The sequence below is a fragment of the Haliotis cracherodii genome, unplaced genomic scaffold (assembly GCF_022045235.1).
Source record: "Haliotis cracherodii isolate W230 unplaced genomic scaffold, xgHalCrac1.p SCAF_6, whole genome shotgun sequence".
NCBI classification, from domain to species: Eukaryota; Metazoa; Mollusca; class Gastropoda; order Lepetellida; family Haliotidae; genus Haliotis; species Haliotis cracherodii.
The window spans coordinates 43,394,571-43,412,142 of NW_027266319.1; the positions used below are offsets into that span (position 1 = coordinate 43,394,571).

At 42.9% G+C, this 17,572-nt stretch overlaps 1 protein-coding gene across 1 annotated transcript in view; it reads right to left on the reverse strand.

The window, feature by feature from the left end:
* The window catches only part of LOC139445950 (golgin subfamily A member 4-like), a 229,714-nt gene that overhangs the window by 137,118 nt on the left and 75,024 nt on the right, over positions 1–17,572 (reverse strand). The window contains exons 18-19 of the mRNA XM_071227199.1: positions 16,277–16,415; positions 1,364–1,477 (exon numbers count right to left, since the gene is read on the reverse strand). Coding sequence (XP_071083300.1) covers positions 1,364–1,477; positions 16,277–16,415 — 253 coding nt within the window. The remainder of the gene's footprint in view (positions 1–1,363; positions 1,478–16,276; positions 16,416–17,572) is intronic.

Below are 17,572 nucleotides of genomic sequence, written 5' to 3' on the forward strand. Positions count from 1 at the left end.
TTGTGTGAGGGGGTTGGCGAAAGGTATTTGGTTAACCTGTGAGAGAAGCATTTCAGGCATTATGTTGACATGGTGAACATTTTCATTAAACGGGTACATACCTTGATTGTTTTCAGCCACGGCAATGGGGGTGACGAATGAAGGCAAAGTTGAGGCAGATCCCTGATGTTCCCGTGCCACCGTGACGGCTGTGGGGTGACTTTGTGGTACTGTTGTTGAGGGAAAAGCTGTTGTTGGGCAGGTTTGGCACCACTCCTGCGAAACTCTCCGGGCGCTGCTGTCAGGAGAGTAGTTGTTGTTGGGCGAGGAGCCGCTTTCGAGGGGATGGCAACAAACCCGCGAAACTCCCCCACCCTCTGCCTAGCCGCCTTGGCCCGGCCTTTGACGAGCGTAAGATTGAGAGCTGCTCTACGCTTGGGAGGCATGGTAGTCGCGGTTGTTGAGTTTAAGAAAGAATTTGAAACGGCGGGGCGAACAGTTATAGATTAAAAGTTAAACACATTAGTAAACAATGCCGCGAGCAATAGTGAAGATGGCGATAAAATTAAACAATAGAAAAGAGAATGCCAAAAGTGAAAGTCAGCATGGCACGACGCTTTGGTGAAAGGAAGTGACGTAGGGCACGTGAATGTACGGAAGTGACGTAATTGCCGGTTGCTGATAAACACAGAAGTAAATGAGTGATTACATGTGCGAGGTGAATTTTGTCTGTTAAAAGTAGGCTTACTTATAGAGGGAATTAATTGTGGAATGTAAGATAAATGCTGCCTATAAACCCATCTAGCGAATTACTGCTAAATGTTATTAAGTGAATGACAACAAGGACTCAGGAGTAGGGATATACCATGAAACATGGATGACAAGAAGGGAGACAGACGTATTGTATGCAATTTGCCGGAAAATAAGGATCCTTGCTGTTTTCAGTAATTGAACTGAACTTTATTGTTGAAAAAATCATATGTACGCATATTTACTGTATACTAAACAACATAACTGTACATACACACATACATATGTCAGACAAATTTGCAAGGTGAAAGGTTATAGTAAACATCATCCAATGAAATGCAAGGATTTAAATGGATTTCCCCCTTGCTAATTAGACAACTGAGAGTTGGAGTGTTGTTTCCCTTTAAACCTGATCAGTAATTGAACTGCAAATGTCTACACATGTAGATGTTCCAACTAATTCCAACATATCTGTCATGTGGCAAGATTGTCATGGTTCACTTCAAAATATCCACTTCAGTATTTTGTTGTGAGTATTCTGGCTAGAGCCTTCAAATTTTGTCAAAGGTCTTTCTTTCCTGCTACCCAGTTTTGCATCTGACAGTGAGAAATAGAAGAAAAGTGTATGCAATACCTGCTTTGATTGAAGAAAGTGTATTGTGAAATTGTTCTCTGTCAAGTCCCATCAAGCCAGATATCCCCTCACTCATGGTGAAAGTGAGTAGTTTGTCCAGTTCTGCCACTTCACCTGCACAAACAGGTAAATTCAAATGCAGGCAACATAAATATTCATCAACCATATTTGATGGATAATTCTCAAGGGTAGAATTACTTTGATTCTAGTCCTGGTGCTCTAAACAAACCTACACATCCAGGTAGTAAACACCCTTGTAAACTTTCAATTATCAGCAACTGAGATATGACTTCTAGCAAGCAATGGTATCCACCACATGAAGGCTGACATCAAGGGTTTTGGACCAGGTGATAGAAAAAGCAGAGAAATATGAGCAGACTGAAAATCTTCACTTCAACAATGTCTAAGGTTGGATACATGCAAGGCAGCCTATCACTTGACACTTGTTAATGACATCTCATGTTTGATACACATTTGATTTACATAATGCAAATTCAATACTTGAGAATCTTCAAATCTTAAAACTACATACCAACAAACATACATAAACGTCTGGGTGACAACTATACAACTCAGATATAATCTTGCAACTATCCACAGGACAACTACTACAAGTTCCTGCTGCCAATGGCAATGGAGTTTGATCAATGGAAACATTGGTACCATTTCCTTGGACAATGGTAGTGATGGTGACACATCTTTACATATTGCTTACTTTACCAGTTGAAAAATTTAGAGAAGGCATGCCAGGAATTAACATAGCCTCAGATGAAAAGACTGTTGCCATTCACAATACTTATGAGTTACATTTGAATGATTAGTCACATTTTTCAATTAAATGAATCTGAAAGCAAGAGTATCGTAGCCTATTCTAAACTCTAAATCCAACTTGCTGTCTGGCCACCTAAGATAGTTCAAAATTCATAATTCTCAATAAGTTTGTGAAAAATCTTATCTAAAGGCAAATATCATCTAAAATATAATTGTTTGTGATCTGAAATTTGTATATTATTAAGGAGATAGGGAAGTGTTTCATATCCATTTAGTTTGTGTTTTGTTGTCATTCAAGACCCCCTTTGATATGTTGATTTTTTGGACGGTGTTGTTTTGATGTTCAGGCCCCGTCAAGTGATAAAAATTTGCATGCGTTTTGAAACTTTACTCTTGATTGTTTCTTTTCTTGATTTCTGGCAGTATTTAAGTGACAAAAAAAATTGGAAATTTTAGTATAAATTGGATATTTATATACTTATCCTATCTCACATTTCTGCCTTCTTCTTCAATCCTATGTGGGAATGTGCTTTAATTATGTTTCCAGCTTCTGATATAAAGATAGACCCCCAAGCACCCCCTGCATCTCCATGGTTACATCCAAAAGCTAGGTCAATTACGTGCCTCTCGTGCACTGTGTGCCTGCTTGAACTGACCACATGTACATCTCTACCAAATCATTGTCTTTCGCAGAGCTATAAGGCTAGAGTAAATGAGATGCAGGTGTGGTCAGGTGAGCGTATCATGTATGAGATAGGATAACGAGCGGCTTGGTTGGCTAATTTGTAGGAAGGGATGAGCGATTGTAGCTCCGTAACCATGGAAACGTTCACACTGGTGGTGGCAATGACGGAGTTAATATCCTCGAGGTAGGTTGCCAACCTGGATCCCCGAGGTTTCCGAGTCGAACTCAGGTGATGTAAATATTTGGTGTTCTGTTTTGGCGAAGCGAAGGTAGGAGTGGAAATATCATTTTTGGTCAAAAAGGCACCTGGTGGAAGAATGAAGGGCAGAAGTGATGGTCTTCACTACCCACTGGGAGTAGCCTTTTGTGACGAGGGACTTCTGCAGATGCGCCAAATGCAAAGATGGAGCGTTGTCAGGAACTGATGGAGGTACTGAGAGTGAGGTTGAAGAGGTCGTCATGGAGCGAAAGACCATGAAATCATTCGTCGGCAAACCTTAGCAAGGTGGGGAACCAGTTGTGCATTGGCCAATAGTACGCGACCAAAATCAGAGACAGGTGATTGGTGGCTGCTACCTTATGCAGGACTGAGGAGAGGAGCCCTGTCAGGAGGCGTAGGCATTGAGACCTTCCCACGAGATCGCCAAAGCATTGTTCTATCATGGGTCGGGGATGGGAGATAAAAACGGGATAGTTGAGCGTTGAAGGGGGTGTCGAGAAGGTCTACTTCCGGGGCTCAATAAAGTTGGCAAATCCATTGGAACGATTGTTGATTGGCTATCCGTTTTCTCTTCTCAAAGTGTCTTTGTTGGAGACGTAAAAGTGCCACAGTGACCTGAAGGCTAGAGTCTCTCTGCACATCCTATGCAACCTGTTGTATCGCATCAGCAAACAAGGAGCGGGAAGACCAGGGTTGCTGATACAGTTTGGCCTTGAACTTTTTTGTCCCAGAGTGTTGCATTACACCATGCCATGAGTGCTTGTATCTTCAAGAACGAAGCGGTGCACATGGAGACGAAAGGACGCGAGAACCGTATCCAGATTAGAGTTAACATTCAGAAAGACTCGTCTGGGTGGGAGCATGATATTGGACAAGCTAGCCAATGGAACTGAAAATCCTGTGAACCGATCTGCAGCTGAAATCGTCCGCTGTAACTGCAATTTATCAGTGATCCAATGCAGGACCAATTCAGGGTCCGAGGGTCCAAAACTCCCGGTGACTAGGGATCGTCAAGAAAGCATGGCAAGTATGGACTGTGAGTTGGTTGTGCCTAGAGACTGGAATCGCCCAAAGTAGAGGCCGAACCACCCGATCCAAGAGGGATCAAGCGGGAGGCTACCAGAACCTGAACCGGATTGGTAGGTTGAGGAGTTGATGAAGGAGTCGATGAAGGATCCGAACGGTGAAGGAGGACAGTGGATATCGCTTTCACAAGAGATTCGAACAATGGTTCCAAAATCTGTTGTTGATCCCAACTTGGGCAAAGGATAACTGGAGAAGGGTCCGGAGGAGCCCACCTCGAGGGATTATGATCCGGCAATCTGTGCGCCCAACGAGAACGGACCAAGGAATGACTTTGACGATCGTGTTCTTTATACGATGACAAACACCGATCCTAAGAACTGTGAGGCAGGTAGGCATAGCCATCAAGCGGTAGTCAGGAAACCGTGAGTAACGGTATCCGGGATGCATGTAATAAGAGTCATGGTAGATCATCCCATCAATGGTGACGAGCCGCCTAGGCATCAACCACCATGAGGAAAACCGCTATGGTGATACTCCACGACGCATGGCGGATCTCTGTCGTAGAGAGAACTGTCCGACGGGTGGTCAATTGAAGACGAACGGGAGCGAGAATGGTGATCCGATCGAGAGTGCCGATTCTAGAAGCTAGATCTACTATCCTGGGAGCAAGAATGCCAATCCTTGGAACGAGATTGCCGATCGTGGGAATGGGAGTGCCAGTCTGTCGTCTTGGAGGGTGAATGTCACACCGAAGTGTGACGATCTAAAGCGACCCACAAGGTAGTAATACCTCTAGCAGCTGGGGGAGTAGAGCAAGCCAAATCCAAGAGCAGGATTTTAAATGGACTGGAGCAATCGGTCACTGGTATAACGAGAGCGGGACCCGGGTTGGTCAAACAGGCCGAGCCACATCGACCTGCATATTTTCTTGTGGAGTGGTAGACAGGTTGTGAGTCGATAAATCGTCTGTAAGGAAGCTGTCTTAGAGGGTCTCGTCAGTGACAGAAATTACAGGCTTGTCAGAATTGTCTTTAGGGCAGGAGATGGTTTTAGCCTTGGAATCCCCCCGCTTTGAAATGGTGATCGGTAATTCGACGACAACAACGTGGCAGGTAAACTTTAAACGCCAAATTAGTTAGGGAATGACATTCCGCACATCTGGAACCCAGGGTGCACTGTCCCAGATAGTCGCAACATAAGCAGTGAGGATCTGATGTGGAAAAGGAGCATCTTCATTGTTTACTAGCAGGACATTGTCCTTTTCCCCCATATTTATAGGCAGTAGGATACTTGACAACTTGGCAAAGGACAAACAATATTCTCTGATATTACAAACACGTCCCCACACGGTTGCGATCAGAAAGAGAATGATTTGGTAGAGGTGTAAAATGTGGTCAGTTCAAGCAGGCACGCCGTGCATGAGAGGCAGGTAATTGACCTAACTTTTGGACATTACCATGGATATTCAGGGGGGCTTGGGTGGCTTGGGTGGCTTGGGTGGCTATCTTTATTTCAGAAGCTGGAAACATGATTCAAGCACATTCCCACATAGGATTGAAGAAGAAGGGAGAAATGCAAAGTGTGGGGTGGGATAAGTTCAAAAACTAGTAAAATCCTAGATATTTTTGATATTAGTATACTTATCCTGCATTGCTCCTTAATGTATATTACTGCTTGTTCTTGACAGAGAAAAGAGCTGTGTGAAGGTCTTTGCTTGAAGAAATTGTTCCAACTAGCTGAGAGGCCAACCCTATCACGCATTTCCCACAATACTCTGAAGTCCGAAACATTGGAAGGCATCGTGGGGAGGTAGCTCTGTTATGGGTGGGTCCCTTTAGATGCAGTAATGCAGGATAAGTATACAAATATAAAAAATATCTAGGATTTTACGAGATTTTTTACTTATCCTGCATTACTCCTTAATGCATCTTTATCCGACAGAACCGGTGGAGGGTATACCTTCAGATGTGGACTTTCTCTGTTCCCTAGAAAAACCTCGGCTGTGTTGTCAGCTTCAGGTGACCACTCCATGTATGGGAAACTTGTATGGTCGGCATCTATGACCATTACATGGAAGGGAAGAGTTAGGTATGTGTTGTGTCCTAGTACTACGCAGCCATCAACGATAACCCTCAGTTAAGGTCTTTGACTGGAGTACCGACCCGTATGCTAGTGGGGCATGAGCCTTCTAGTCCAAGGCATACGCCAGGGGAGGTCAAAAGGCCAGCTCCGGACTTGGAGGCGTGGTCAATGACATGTAGTAGTGGTGACCTGCTGGGCCACTACTAACGGACCAAAGCTGTGCGTGCCTTGCACATCCTCCAATGCAACGTCTCACAGGTAGTGACTGGCGAAGACTGTGTTAGATCACCAGAAACACCCCTTCATGATGGCACATAGAGAGCAGTTGCTGTGTAGCGCCATGGTTGAGGTGACCACCTGGATCTCTTGCGAGTTTTTGGAGCGCAGAAGGTCCAATTCCACGGCCTTGTAGGTCTGGAGAATGATGGCTTGTAGCCAAAGGGCGATCATGATGTGGCTGACTTCTGCCCGCGAGGTCGCAGATAATGGTATGAAGAGGCATCCTTGGATTGAGCGATGTAGCAACTGAGCACTCTAATCGGACATAGACGGAGCTCTTGTTCGTCTCCCGCGCCCACTATCGATGATAGGAGGGATGAGGATGAGGAACGATCTATCAGGCTGTCCTGGGAGCTGATTCTTTGCAATGAAGTCCCAGCACAGACCCAGATGCATGGCTCCAAGAACTCCATGCTCATGCGCGCGACATCCAAGGCGTGTAGCTCACTGACACGGGCTGCTGTAGCGAGCACCAGTAGGAGGACAGTCTTTTTCGTTAGATTGTAGAATGGTCGTTTCAAGTGGCTTGAAAGGTGTGTCTCTCAGTGAGGTGAGAATGACATTCAAGTCCCAAGCTGGTGGTGGAATTTCGCCTTTTGGTCTTCCAGCCTGAATGAGCGGGGCAGAGCCTGGAGTTCCGGGATTTTTGTCATGCGCCGATCTTCCGGAACTGCCAGGACGGAGTTGAGCGCCACAGGTTAGGTCGTGATGGTACTACCCTTGAGCTTACGCTTGTAGCGAACATAGAGCATGAACTCGGCCAGGAATTGAGGCGATGCAGACGTGGGTCTAGTTGTTTGCCCCTGCAAAAGCTCTCGAAGGATTGCCACTTGTCGGCATAGAGGCTCCTGGTAGTCGGGCAATGCGCCATTATGATGACCCTAGCTGCTCTGGTCCTGGGTGTGGCTGTCTGCTGTGAAGGTGGATCAGCAGGTTTGGCCAATCTGGGAGTGGCAGTAGGTTGGCGTCAGATACCTCTCTGAGGTCGACGAAACAAGCCCTTGCTGGCCACCAGGGTGCAACCAAAGTCAGATTGAGGTTCTGTGTTGATCTGACGACTTTGGGAAGGAGTACAGGTGGCGGAAAAGCGTACGCTCTTAATCATCCCTGGGGACGCTGAAAGCAACGACTGCCCTAGCCAGGGGATCCAGGACTGACCCGATATGTAGGTCAGGATCTGGTAGTTCTGGCTGGTGGCGAATAGGTCTATGTTGGGGAGACAGTGGTCTCTACAAGCAAGAGCAAAAGTGTCTGGGTGAAGCTTCCACTCTGTGAGAGCGACTGTATCTGGCCGAGATAGAGCATCCGCCCAGAATGTGTTGAACCTGGAACTGAATCCCCAGATGATCCACCAGGTGAAACAATCAGAACATCTGTTAAATGAGCGACGTTGAGTAAGTCGTTCCCTGGTTCCGTATTCACCATATGATAAGGCGCAGAGACGTCGTAAGCCCTGTCAAGGAGACGCCGCCTCACATATTCGATTCCACCGTTCACCACGGGAGATGCTGCTTGAACTGATCCGGGAGGACGATGGATACTGAGGATCCTGGAACGCGATGTAGGGAGGCAGGAACATCTGAACTGGGTGCAGTTGGAGCCTCTGTAGGTCAAGTCCTCGCTGATTTTAGGAGGCTATCGGCTTGGTAAGCCGTGTGAATAGCCACGGGGGCCAAGGAAATTCCCAATGGGAGGACCGCCCATTGATAATGGACTCCCATGAAGATGAAGTGGAGGAATTTCCGGTTGTCGGGATGTATAGGTATGCGTCCTCAATATCCGGGATCGCAGTAGCCTGAGCGTGGTCATCCATTGTTGAAAGTGGGGAGTTTGTGGATCATCCTGTGTTTGTCAGAGTCCGTCTTGGGGACCAGGAAGACAGGTGAATAGAAGCTTGGTGTTATGGCTGGGGGGTGTATGACTTCTATAGCTTTCTTGTCTTGCAGCGCTGTGATGTTCCGGCTCAGTAGCTGCTGTTGGGTAGGGGGTAGGTGTCTGCTATGGGGCATGACATGAGCGGCGGGTCGTCTATAAGCGCCAGCTTTTACCCGTGTCGGATGATGTTGGTGACATATGGGTGGTCCCCCAGGATCTCCCAATTCTGCCAGAATCAACCCAGTCTCCCACCTACTGGAGTGTCGACAACTTGGATGGCTGGGGATGGGAGATCCCAGTCGTGCCTATCTGGCAATTCACTTAAAGTGGTCGGCGTTACCTCCTTTGGGGTGGCCGCAGGGGGACTGGTATGCGCCCGAGGACTTTCCTTTTCCTATGCCTCTGCCCCGAGAGGTTGAGGTGGAGCCCCGCCCCGAGTCTGGTGGGTGTTGCGTCGTGGCTGGTATGAGCCAGACTGGAACGCCTTAGCAAAGGCTGGCTGTGACACGCTGGTCGGGGCCTTGAGAGCCGTCTCGTCTCAGGCGAAGGCTGAGACCTGGGACTGCGTCTTGGATATCTGTCCGTTAAAGTGGCTGTGAGCTCAATCAGTGCGGTACGCATATGAGAGCGCATATGCTCTACTTGTTGCTGGAGGTAGGATACGACTGTTGTTAGGTGGTCTATCCTACGGGGGTTATCCTCTGACAAGCCCTGAATGTATAGCTCTGGAGCACATAGGCAAGTTTACTGTCAGAAACACGGATTGAGGTGGAGCGGTTAGACCCAGTCATGCAGTGCAGGTCCTTATCTAGGGTATGAGCACGTTCCGCGGACTGGGTAGTCGTCTCGTCTATAGCGTGGGGCCCTGAAGGACGGAGTCAGTGAAAACTTACTGTAGTCCTCATCCAGTGCTGAGATTATGTCTCTGATCAGTGGGTCAGAAGGGATCGAGGAAGGCTCCTCATGGATGGATGCTATCGACCTCTAGGCTGGGAGAGGGAGCGATTACCTCCAGTCTGTCTGCCAACCAGTCTGCAACCTGAGCTAGACCAAGGTGGGACTTGCTGTCCGTCGGGGTGTCGTCATAACAAGGGATGAAGGCGCCCTCCGAAGATTCAAATCGATAGCCACTGGAGCGTCTGCGAACCTGGGAGTGGCTCCTAGATCGATGATCCTGGCGATAAGATCGACTTTCACGCCGACGTGAAGACATACTTGGAGTAACGAGAGGTAGAGGGGACATAGAGCGTCTGTATAGTTGACCGACGAGGTGGTGGCAGAGGCGCAGGCATCTGTATTGGCGCTGTAGATAGACAAGCGCCGTCTTTAAAGGCACTAGGAGAGGCATCTGTTTAGGCGCTGGGGCAACAGGCGTCAACGTCTGCATGGTCTGTAAGGAGAGAGGCGTTTATCATGGGCGTCTGTGCCGTAGGCGGGGGCGCCTGTGGGAGACCAAGTGTCTGTCCGATGGATTGTATAGGCACCCTTTGGTTGGTGATCGCCAAGTCAGACGTCATGATTGTGGCCGCCGCCATAAAGATAGACGCTGTAGTGGTCGTGAGGGTGCTCTGGTAGAGACTGAGACCATGGGGTCCAACATCATGATAACAGTTGAGGTCAGGGGGTAGTCATCTGAGATGGCCGATCTGGTAGGTGAATACTAGGAGTGGTCAGACATCCTGTGCTGGAGTTATCTGGCCTGTTGTGTTCTATGTTTCTTAGACACATGGAGATACTGACTGAAAGCTGTGGGTGAAAGCTGTGGGTGAAAGCAGTAGACAGTCTCTACATCAGTGACCCTGGAGGCATTGAGATGTACACTTAAGGCACAGGGGGTGGGGATCCCACGCCTACATATTACGTCGGCACTTTGAGCAGGAGGGCATGATATCTGCAATGAAGCAGTGTAAAATCACAATGCATCCCCGCCTGATTATGTATGCTATAATTCGTTTTTCCCACTGGGTGGGTTTATAAAACAATTATTACGACAAATGTAAGACAACATACAACGAAGACAAAATACTTGCAAGGATATGCCAATAGTGGGGCACCATGCAAAAAGAATATAGAACACAAGCCAGTTCATTAACTTGCTGGCCACATAAAATGTTCAAGATGGCTACTTGAAACAACAAAACACCTGTCATTATGCATTTTTTTCTTTTGAGAAAACGTCAGTAAGTGTCTAATAAAGTTATGCACATGCTTATCAAACATAGAATGGACAAGATACAAACCGTAGGCACAACACAAAGACAATAAACATTAACTCTAAGAGCAAACACGTGAGGGTTTGAATAAGTTTATGCTACAGCTAGTGACAAGAGTAATGTGTCCTTTAGTCATGTGGGAGCTGCGTGATAGGGTTGGCCTCTCTGCTAGTTGGAACAACTTCTTCAAGCAAAGACCTTCACACAGCTCTTTTCTCTGTCAAGAACAAGCAGTAATATGCATTAAGGAGTAATGCAGGATAAGTGAAAAATTTATGTTTTAATAACCTTGGTGTTATAGATCACAGTTGTAAACAGAATAAGATTTTCATGCGAAATGAAGTGTTTATGTTTTAAAAATGAACACTTGTTTTGCCGATGTTTGATGTTCGTTTGTTCAGAGACCATATAATAGAAGGACGGCCCTCTAGCCTATGTGCGAAACCATCAGTGCTACGGCTTGTACTGCGCAGCCAGTCCGGAAGCGAGCAGAAATGCGTTCATTGCAGTCATCGTTGTCGCCTTTTTTTCCCATGCAAAAGATATATTTCACAATACAAAATTACACTCATGTATTTCTTAACATTGTTAACATTACAACTGAGATTTGTTGGTGCCCTAAAGCATGTCGTTGTCACTGTATTTGATGACTGTGATCACGTTTTGTCTTTGTCCGAGAGAACAAAATGGCACACATGTAAAATCGGCAAAAGTGAAGATTTTGATTTTTAATAACGGCCTTTAATTCGCAATAAAAGTCCTTGGTTACCAAAGTATATAAAAAGGAGATATGTTAAAAATTGGCTTAGTGCCATTAACAAATTTAGGGCGGATGCGAAATTTCAGATTTTGACTCCAGAAATGGGACAAAATCTGAATTTTCCCGACATAATTACACCACAACTCTTAATTTTTGCATGCTTTCAGCCAAATGTGTTCCTATTATCGGTCTTGAATTTAATAGTTTTACATTCATCACGATTTCCCCTTTGGCTTGGTACCAAAGTTATTTGGGTACGATCGGTAGTTTTTTTTGCATGATTTTTGGAAGGCCATATTTTACGTCACATATTTTAAGTTAAATTATCATATAGCAGACGACATAACATGCATTTTGTCTGTGGTTATCATCCGCATATATCTTTTGAAAGATTCTACAAAGTGACTTATATTGTATGATATTAGAATTTTTTCTGTAAGAAACATATTTTTTTTACCATTGCTTTCGCCATTTCTTCATAAGTTTAATTTTGTTTCAGTTAGGCTTCTATCACATACCGTGCATATACTACATACTACAATACTACATATTTGTTATCTTTTGTAGATTTTGTCTGTATTAATCATGACTACATTTACTCAATTATTTATTTTATGCCGTGTAAATATTGATTATGAGCAAAATGATCTTGGCCTAAACCCAATCATAATAATGTAAATACAATGAAGGTACTACTTACTTTGTGTATTTACACAACAATGAAAACATCATACAAAAATAAAAATCCGTTACATGAAATATTTGTATTATAAAATTATCATTTGCTTTGTAAATGCCAAGAAAGAAGAAGGATTATATCGGCAGTCGTCGGGAGAGAAGTTCCAGACAACAAGGTCAAAGGTGTCATTCAGTAAAATATATAGATGGTCTATTGTCCTTTTCTATGAAAAATACATTTACATATGTCAGAGTTTGTGATGTTTTGTTTTGTTTTAATAGTAATAGTTGCATGCCTCGTTCCAGGTTAGAGTTTAAAGTTTGTTTTTCATTGATCAGATATATATAGAAAACTATGACGAAACAATTTTGAAAACTACAAACGTTACTACAGTTTACAATATACTAGTACATATCTGGTACCATGCTCGTTGAAGCTATATTGTTATACCTGAAATACCTAATTATTTGTATGCTGAAATATCAATCTAATCAGGTAATATTAAATAACAATTGTAAAATTACAATCGTCCTCTTTGCTTTGGAATTTAACAGTAGCCTCCCTTTGAAAAAAACTTATCTCGCTCTGGCAAACCCCATTATGACTGCTCGCCCCAAACTGGCATTAACCAATAACATTTGATTCTTTCGAGGCCCATTGTCGGACACATTGAAAATTCATTTAACAACGCTCGTAGTTTAATGTGTATTTTTAATTCATTGGAACTGTTAGCATTATAAAATAGTAGCGAATTTACATGAAATAAAAACATTAATATGGCATCATTATTTTTCTGGCTAATAGTAAATCATTTACACCAGTCGGTGATCATGCATTTTTGCAAGTAAATCTAGTCTGGACTTATTATAAGATATGAAGTTAAAATGGAGATATATTTTGTGAACATCGGGAATATGGTGATATGTTACAAGTGTCTTCCCTGCTTCTGGATGAGTTTTATTTACACTTCCTGAGTTCCTGTGCAATTTACCGGATTGTAGTTTTCTGTGGCGTTCGTAGTAGATTTGGTATATTTGTTTATTTATAACAATTGCAGCATAAAATGAGATATATTAACCGATTTTTAAAACAAATAGAATACGTTATAAAATACTTTTGATATCGGAACGGCTTTTTCTTCACACGCCCTCGAAAACTAACGCTTGTGGACAGACGTCATATTTTCATTTCCTATCTTTTTCTTTGAGTGAAACGTTTTGGGAGGTATTACCAATGGCTTGGTGGCGGTAACATCACTGTCATTCTATTTAGACTAAGAGTCATCCGAAACCAACCCCTGGTTGAAGAGTGGGAATTCTTTAAGTGGCATATCTAGGTCCAAGACGAAATCGTCCAAGTGAATGAAGTCGCCCATGGCTGTGGCGAATGTAAATTGAAATAAATGTCCCGGAAGACACACATGTTCAGCAAATAATTTGCAGCCAACTGACATGTGCTAGTGAGAGATATCATAAAAAAATTCTTTGTAATCTGCTAAGAGACGTCCTTTTATTGGATTGTCGCTGGTTGTAGTCGGAGAAATCTCGGATAAGGGAATTAACTCTTACCCCTGATATTATGTAATATTGTTTACATGGTTACCAAAAATGGTCAGTCGTGAATGTCTGCGCATCTATTGCGCATCTGCAGCGGTACAGGGAGGTTAACATCAGGGTGTCGGAGTGTATCAGTTACATGCCAGACCGTAGCGCTGATGGTTTATGATAAACTGTTGGGGAGGGCCATCCCTCTATTATATGGTCTCTGGTTTGTCCAAAAGTCCAATACACAATAAACAAAATTTTACTAGTATAAGTAAAAGATATTCAGTACATGATTTTAAAAGTTTTAAGACAAATGGACTGATATTTTCGAAGACATGACAATTTTTTAGGATGTTAAAAAAGGAACATTTTGCAGATATATTTCAAATTTGAAACTTCAGATAGGTTTTAGAAAATTAAAATGATACATTTGTATACAGGAATTTTCAAACTATTACTTAAAATTTCAATTATTGATGACAGAACACTATTTTAATAAACTGTTGTACTTCACTTCACGATGCTCTTCAAATTAGTCCGCAAGTTGAGGGCATCGAGGCTAGAAGGGTTAAAGGGGCACTGATCTAACGCAATTCCCCGGACTGGTTGTTGCCTTTGTTATTGTTTTTTCCCCCGTGAGTACCCGGATGATACGCAACGCAACTGAGCGTGACCAGAGACTGGGCTACCGTCTGCAAGGACAGCTAAATAAACTTGGAAGCTGGAGGCAATATTTGTTTTACGCATTTTTGCATAAACAGTAAACACTGATTGGTTAACTGTGATCTATAAAGATTTTGACAAAGGGCGCATGTTAATTAATTTCTTCAGCCTAAACAAACAGACAAAAAGAACGGTGGAGCTCATCGGATGTCGTCATTTAGAAATACCCTAGATGGTTATAGTTTAATACTGAAAAAAGTATCCATGCAGTGAAATCATTTTTGGATTTCGGATTGCATCGATAATACGATTACTACTCCCTTGTTGTCATCCACGTTTTCTCGTATAACCCTACACTTGTGTATTTGTCGTCATTCACTTGATGCTCAGTTAATGAATTTATTACAGCTACAATTAGTGGTAGCACCACTTAGATTACCTGACAAAGGTTCCCATTTGGCATTTATTGTGTCTGGGGTAATTATTCAATCTAAATCCAGGTTTGAAGTGAGGTTAAATGTGTGTTATGTAATATGCACGTGGCAGCCCAGCAAGAGATGAATGATCAGTTGATTTACTTTTTTTTGTAAATCAACGGATCGTTCCTAGTCATCAAAGGATTAACAGAAAATACGTTGATTGATTAATCACTGTTATCTTGCACAGTGGATAAGTCAAAAGTGAGTGTTTACATGTCTAGGTTTACTAAAACAAAGGGAATACACTCATATCATGGCGTGAAGTGCCGATGTAAAAACAACATACTTTGTTCAAAGGGTTAACTGATAATACGTTGATTGATTGATCATTGTTATCTATCACTCAATGGATTTTTTAGGAACCGTGGACGTTATGAAAATAGTTGTCAGGTGGGCTTTCTCAGCCGACCCTTGAGACTTGACACCTATGTGAAACACCTGAAACAATCCAAGTGATCAGTTGAGAAATGAACACGGGTTATAATATCCCCAAACGATATATATCTTTTAAAATATTTGATTGTTACAGATACACGTGACATCGAATAAGTTTCTTTGTACAGCTGCAGACGAGTGGGATATTGTTCCTTTGTGTGGATCCGGATATTCACGGATACATTCCTCGAACAAGGAAGCTGCCTAAAATTTATACACATAAATTTGGTAGGTTGTAATTATGGTATTTGCATTTTGTTTTCCTTCATTTGAACCGATTCGTTCATGTTTCTCTACGTCCTTGGTTGGGAAATTCTTCAATGCGCGATAGACGTTGTTTTCACAGGTCTTTTCCTTTGTAAGCGTGTATATATTACCGTCAATTTGTAAAATGTGATTCTTTTAGGCAATTTATAAAATGTGTAAATATTTCAGTCATTTTGACTAAAAAATCTGTCCAGTTTGATTAAGACTATCAAAAGGGCCTACAAACATCACAACAGATTATTATGTAGGATTAGAAGCCAAACAACATAGAAATGTACTTTTCAACGTAACATTTTCAGTCTCTTGGTGATGACATTAAACATCAAAATGTTTGGAATTCGTTATCATAATAATAGAGATGGACATATTTTTCAGTCAATTTGTAAAATAACTGAATATTTAGACGTTTAATAAATATGTTACACATTTTGACAGTAAAATAATATACACACTATAAAAAAGCAATGCTCAGTTGAAATATTTACTTTGTGTTGCAAGTCAAAATAGTGTAAACGAAAATCGCAAAATTACCAAGCAAGTGACTTATCAAAACTTCGTCACCATTACCGATGCTACCCTAAAAGATACCTACATTTCCTTATTATCTCGAAAACTGTATTTCAATTTTGTTGATCAATGTGACCATACGCCCTCATTACTACCAAAAGTCACTAAAAGTGACTAATGCGCTTACGAATGGCGCAGCAGAGGTCGCGAACTAGTCTAGATTTCTGCTGTACATCCGGGTACTCACTGGGAAAAAACGATAACAAAGGCAACAACCAGTCCCGGGGAATTGCGTTAGATCAGTGCCCCTTTAAGTCAAGCACGGGATGCAATATGGTGGTTGCTTATCATTTGACACTCTTAGAAACTGATTTGCTTATCATCGGGTCTGACACTCCCAAATGACATTCACAGTGTAAACAATGAACCTTTCTTCCATAGTGCTTGTTCTTTTGCCTTGAGCACCTGCAGGTGTGTGTGGTGAGCCTTGGGAGTTGTTCCCTCATTTATGGATATTGCAAATGATAGAAGTTGTTCTCTCAACACTGAGTACTTGGCATCAAGCATCTGGAAACAAAGCATTCTGGGATGATAAGATGTACCTCATTTAACAGTCATTAATTCATAGGGAATACTAGGGCTGGGCCGGGTACCTTGGGTACTCGTGTCACAGGGAGGGTACTGAATGAGTAGGACCCAGGTACCCACTGGACTACCTGGACCCGTGGATAGTCACATGATTATATTAATGTCAAAAATTATCTAGAACTCTATAGTTACGCTTTAAGTGACAAATGTTTTCTCTCTGACTCTCACATATTCCTTCTGACTTTTTATGTTTGCATAATGGTATAACTTTAGTCAACTATAGTGTATGCATGACCAAATCAATTTATACATGTACATGTATCTAAATTTTTTTTGACAGGAGTACGGTCAAACATTTCCCAATCGGACATTTTATACCTATCTCTTGACACCTTCTACGGATACCCAGGTAGGGGTGGGTACCCTGGTAGTAAATTTGGACTCGTCCCAGCCCTAAGGAGTACACAGTCAGGTACTGAGACTTATTTTCTTCCAATTGTTTATGAACATGCCTATGGGCACCAGTGTACCAGCCATAAAATATCAGAAACCCTCACTTGGATCCAGACCACAAACTTTCAGATCCTTCAAAAACATCTTTGGGAATGTTATCATGTATTATAATGAAGAAGAGAGCATTGTCTGTAGCCTCTCTCTGAGAGTTGTGGGATTATGCTGCTACAACACTATTTGACAACCAAACAAACAGCATTCTCTTTGTCCTGGAATGAGTTGGGTTCAACACTGCTGTTGATTAAACCATGTGCAGGCATGTGGTGGTGACAAACCAAACATCCTAATCATGGTAGGTCTGAGATTAGAACCCATCATTTGTGGATTCTGGCAAGGGAAAGGAATGCAACTATATACAGTGCAATGTGGCACTTAACTGTCCCTTTTGTCACTGACATGATTTGTTTGCAACTGACAATATGGTAAATGAGAAGAATCTTTAACAGCATCAAATGTGACTTGTGAAGTCCCTGACGGATGTTGGAAGATGTGGCTAACTTGAAAAGTTGTGCAAATGCAACCAACCAAGAATGAATCAACTACAAGAAGAGGGCAGGAATGGCAGCAATCTGGTCCAATCAGTGTTCTAGGAGACCCTGTGATGGGACAAGTAACAACTGAAC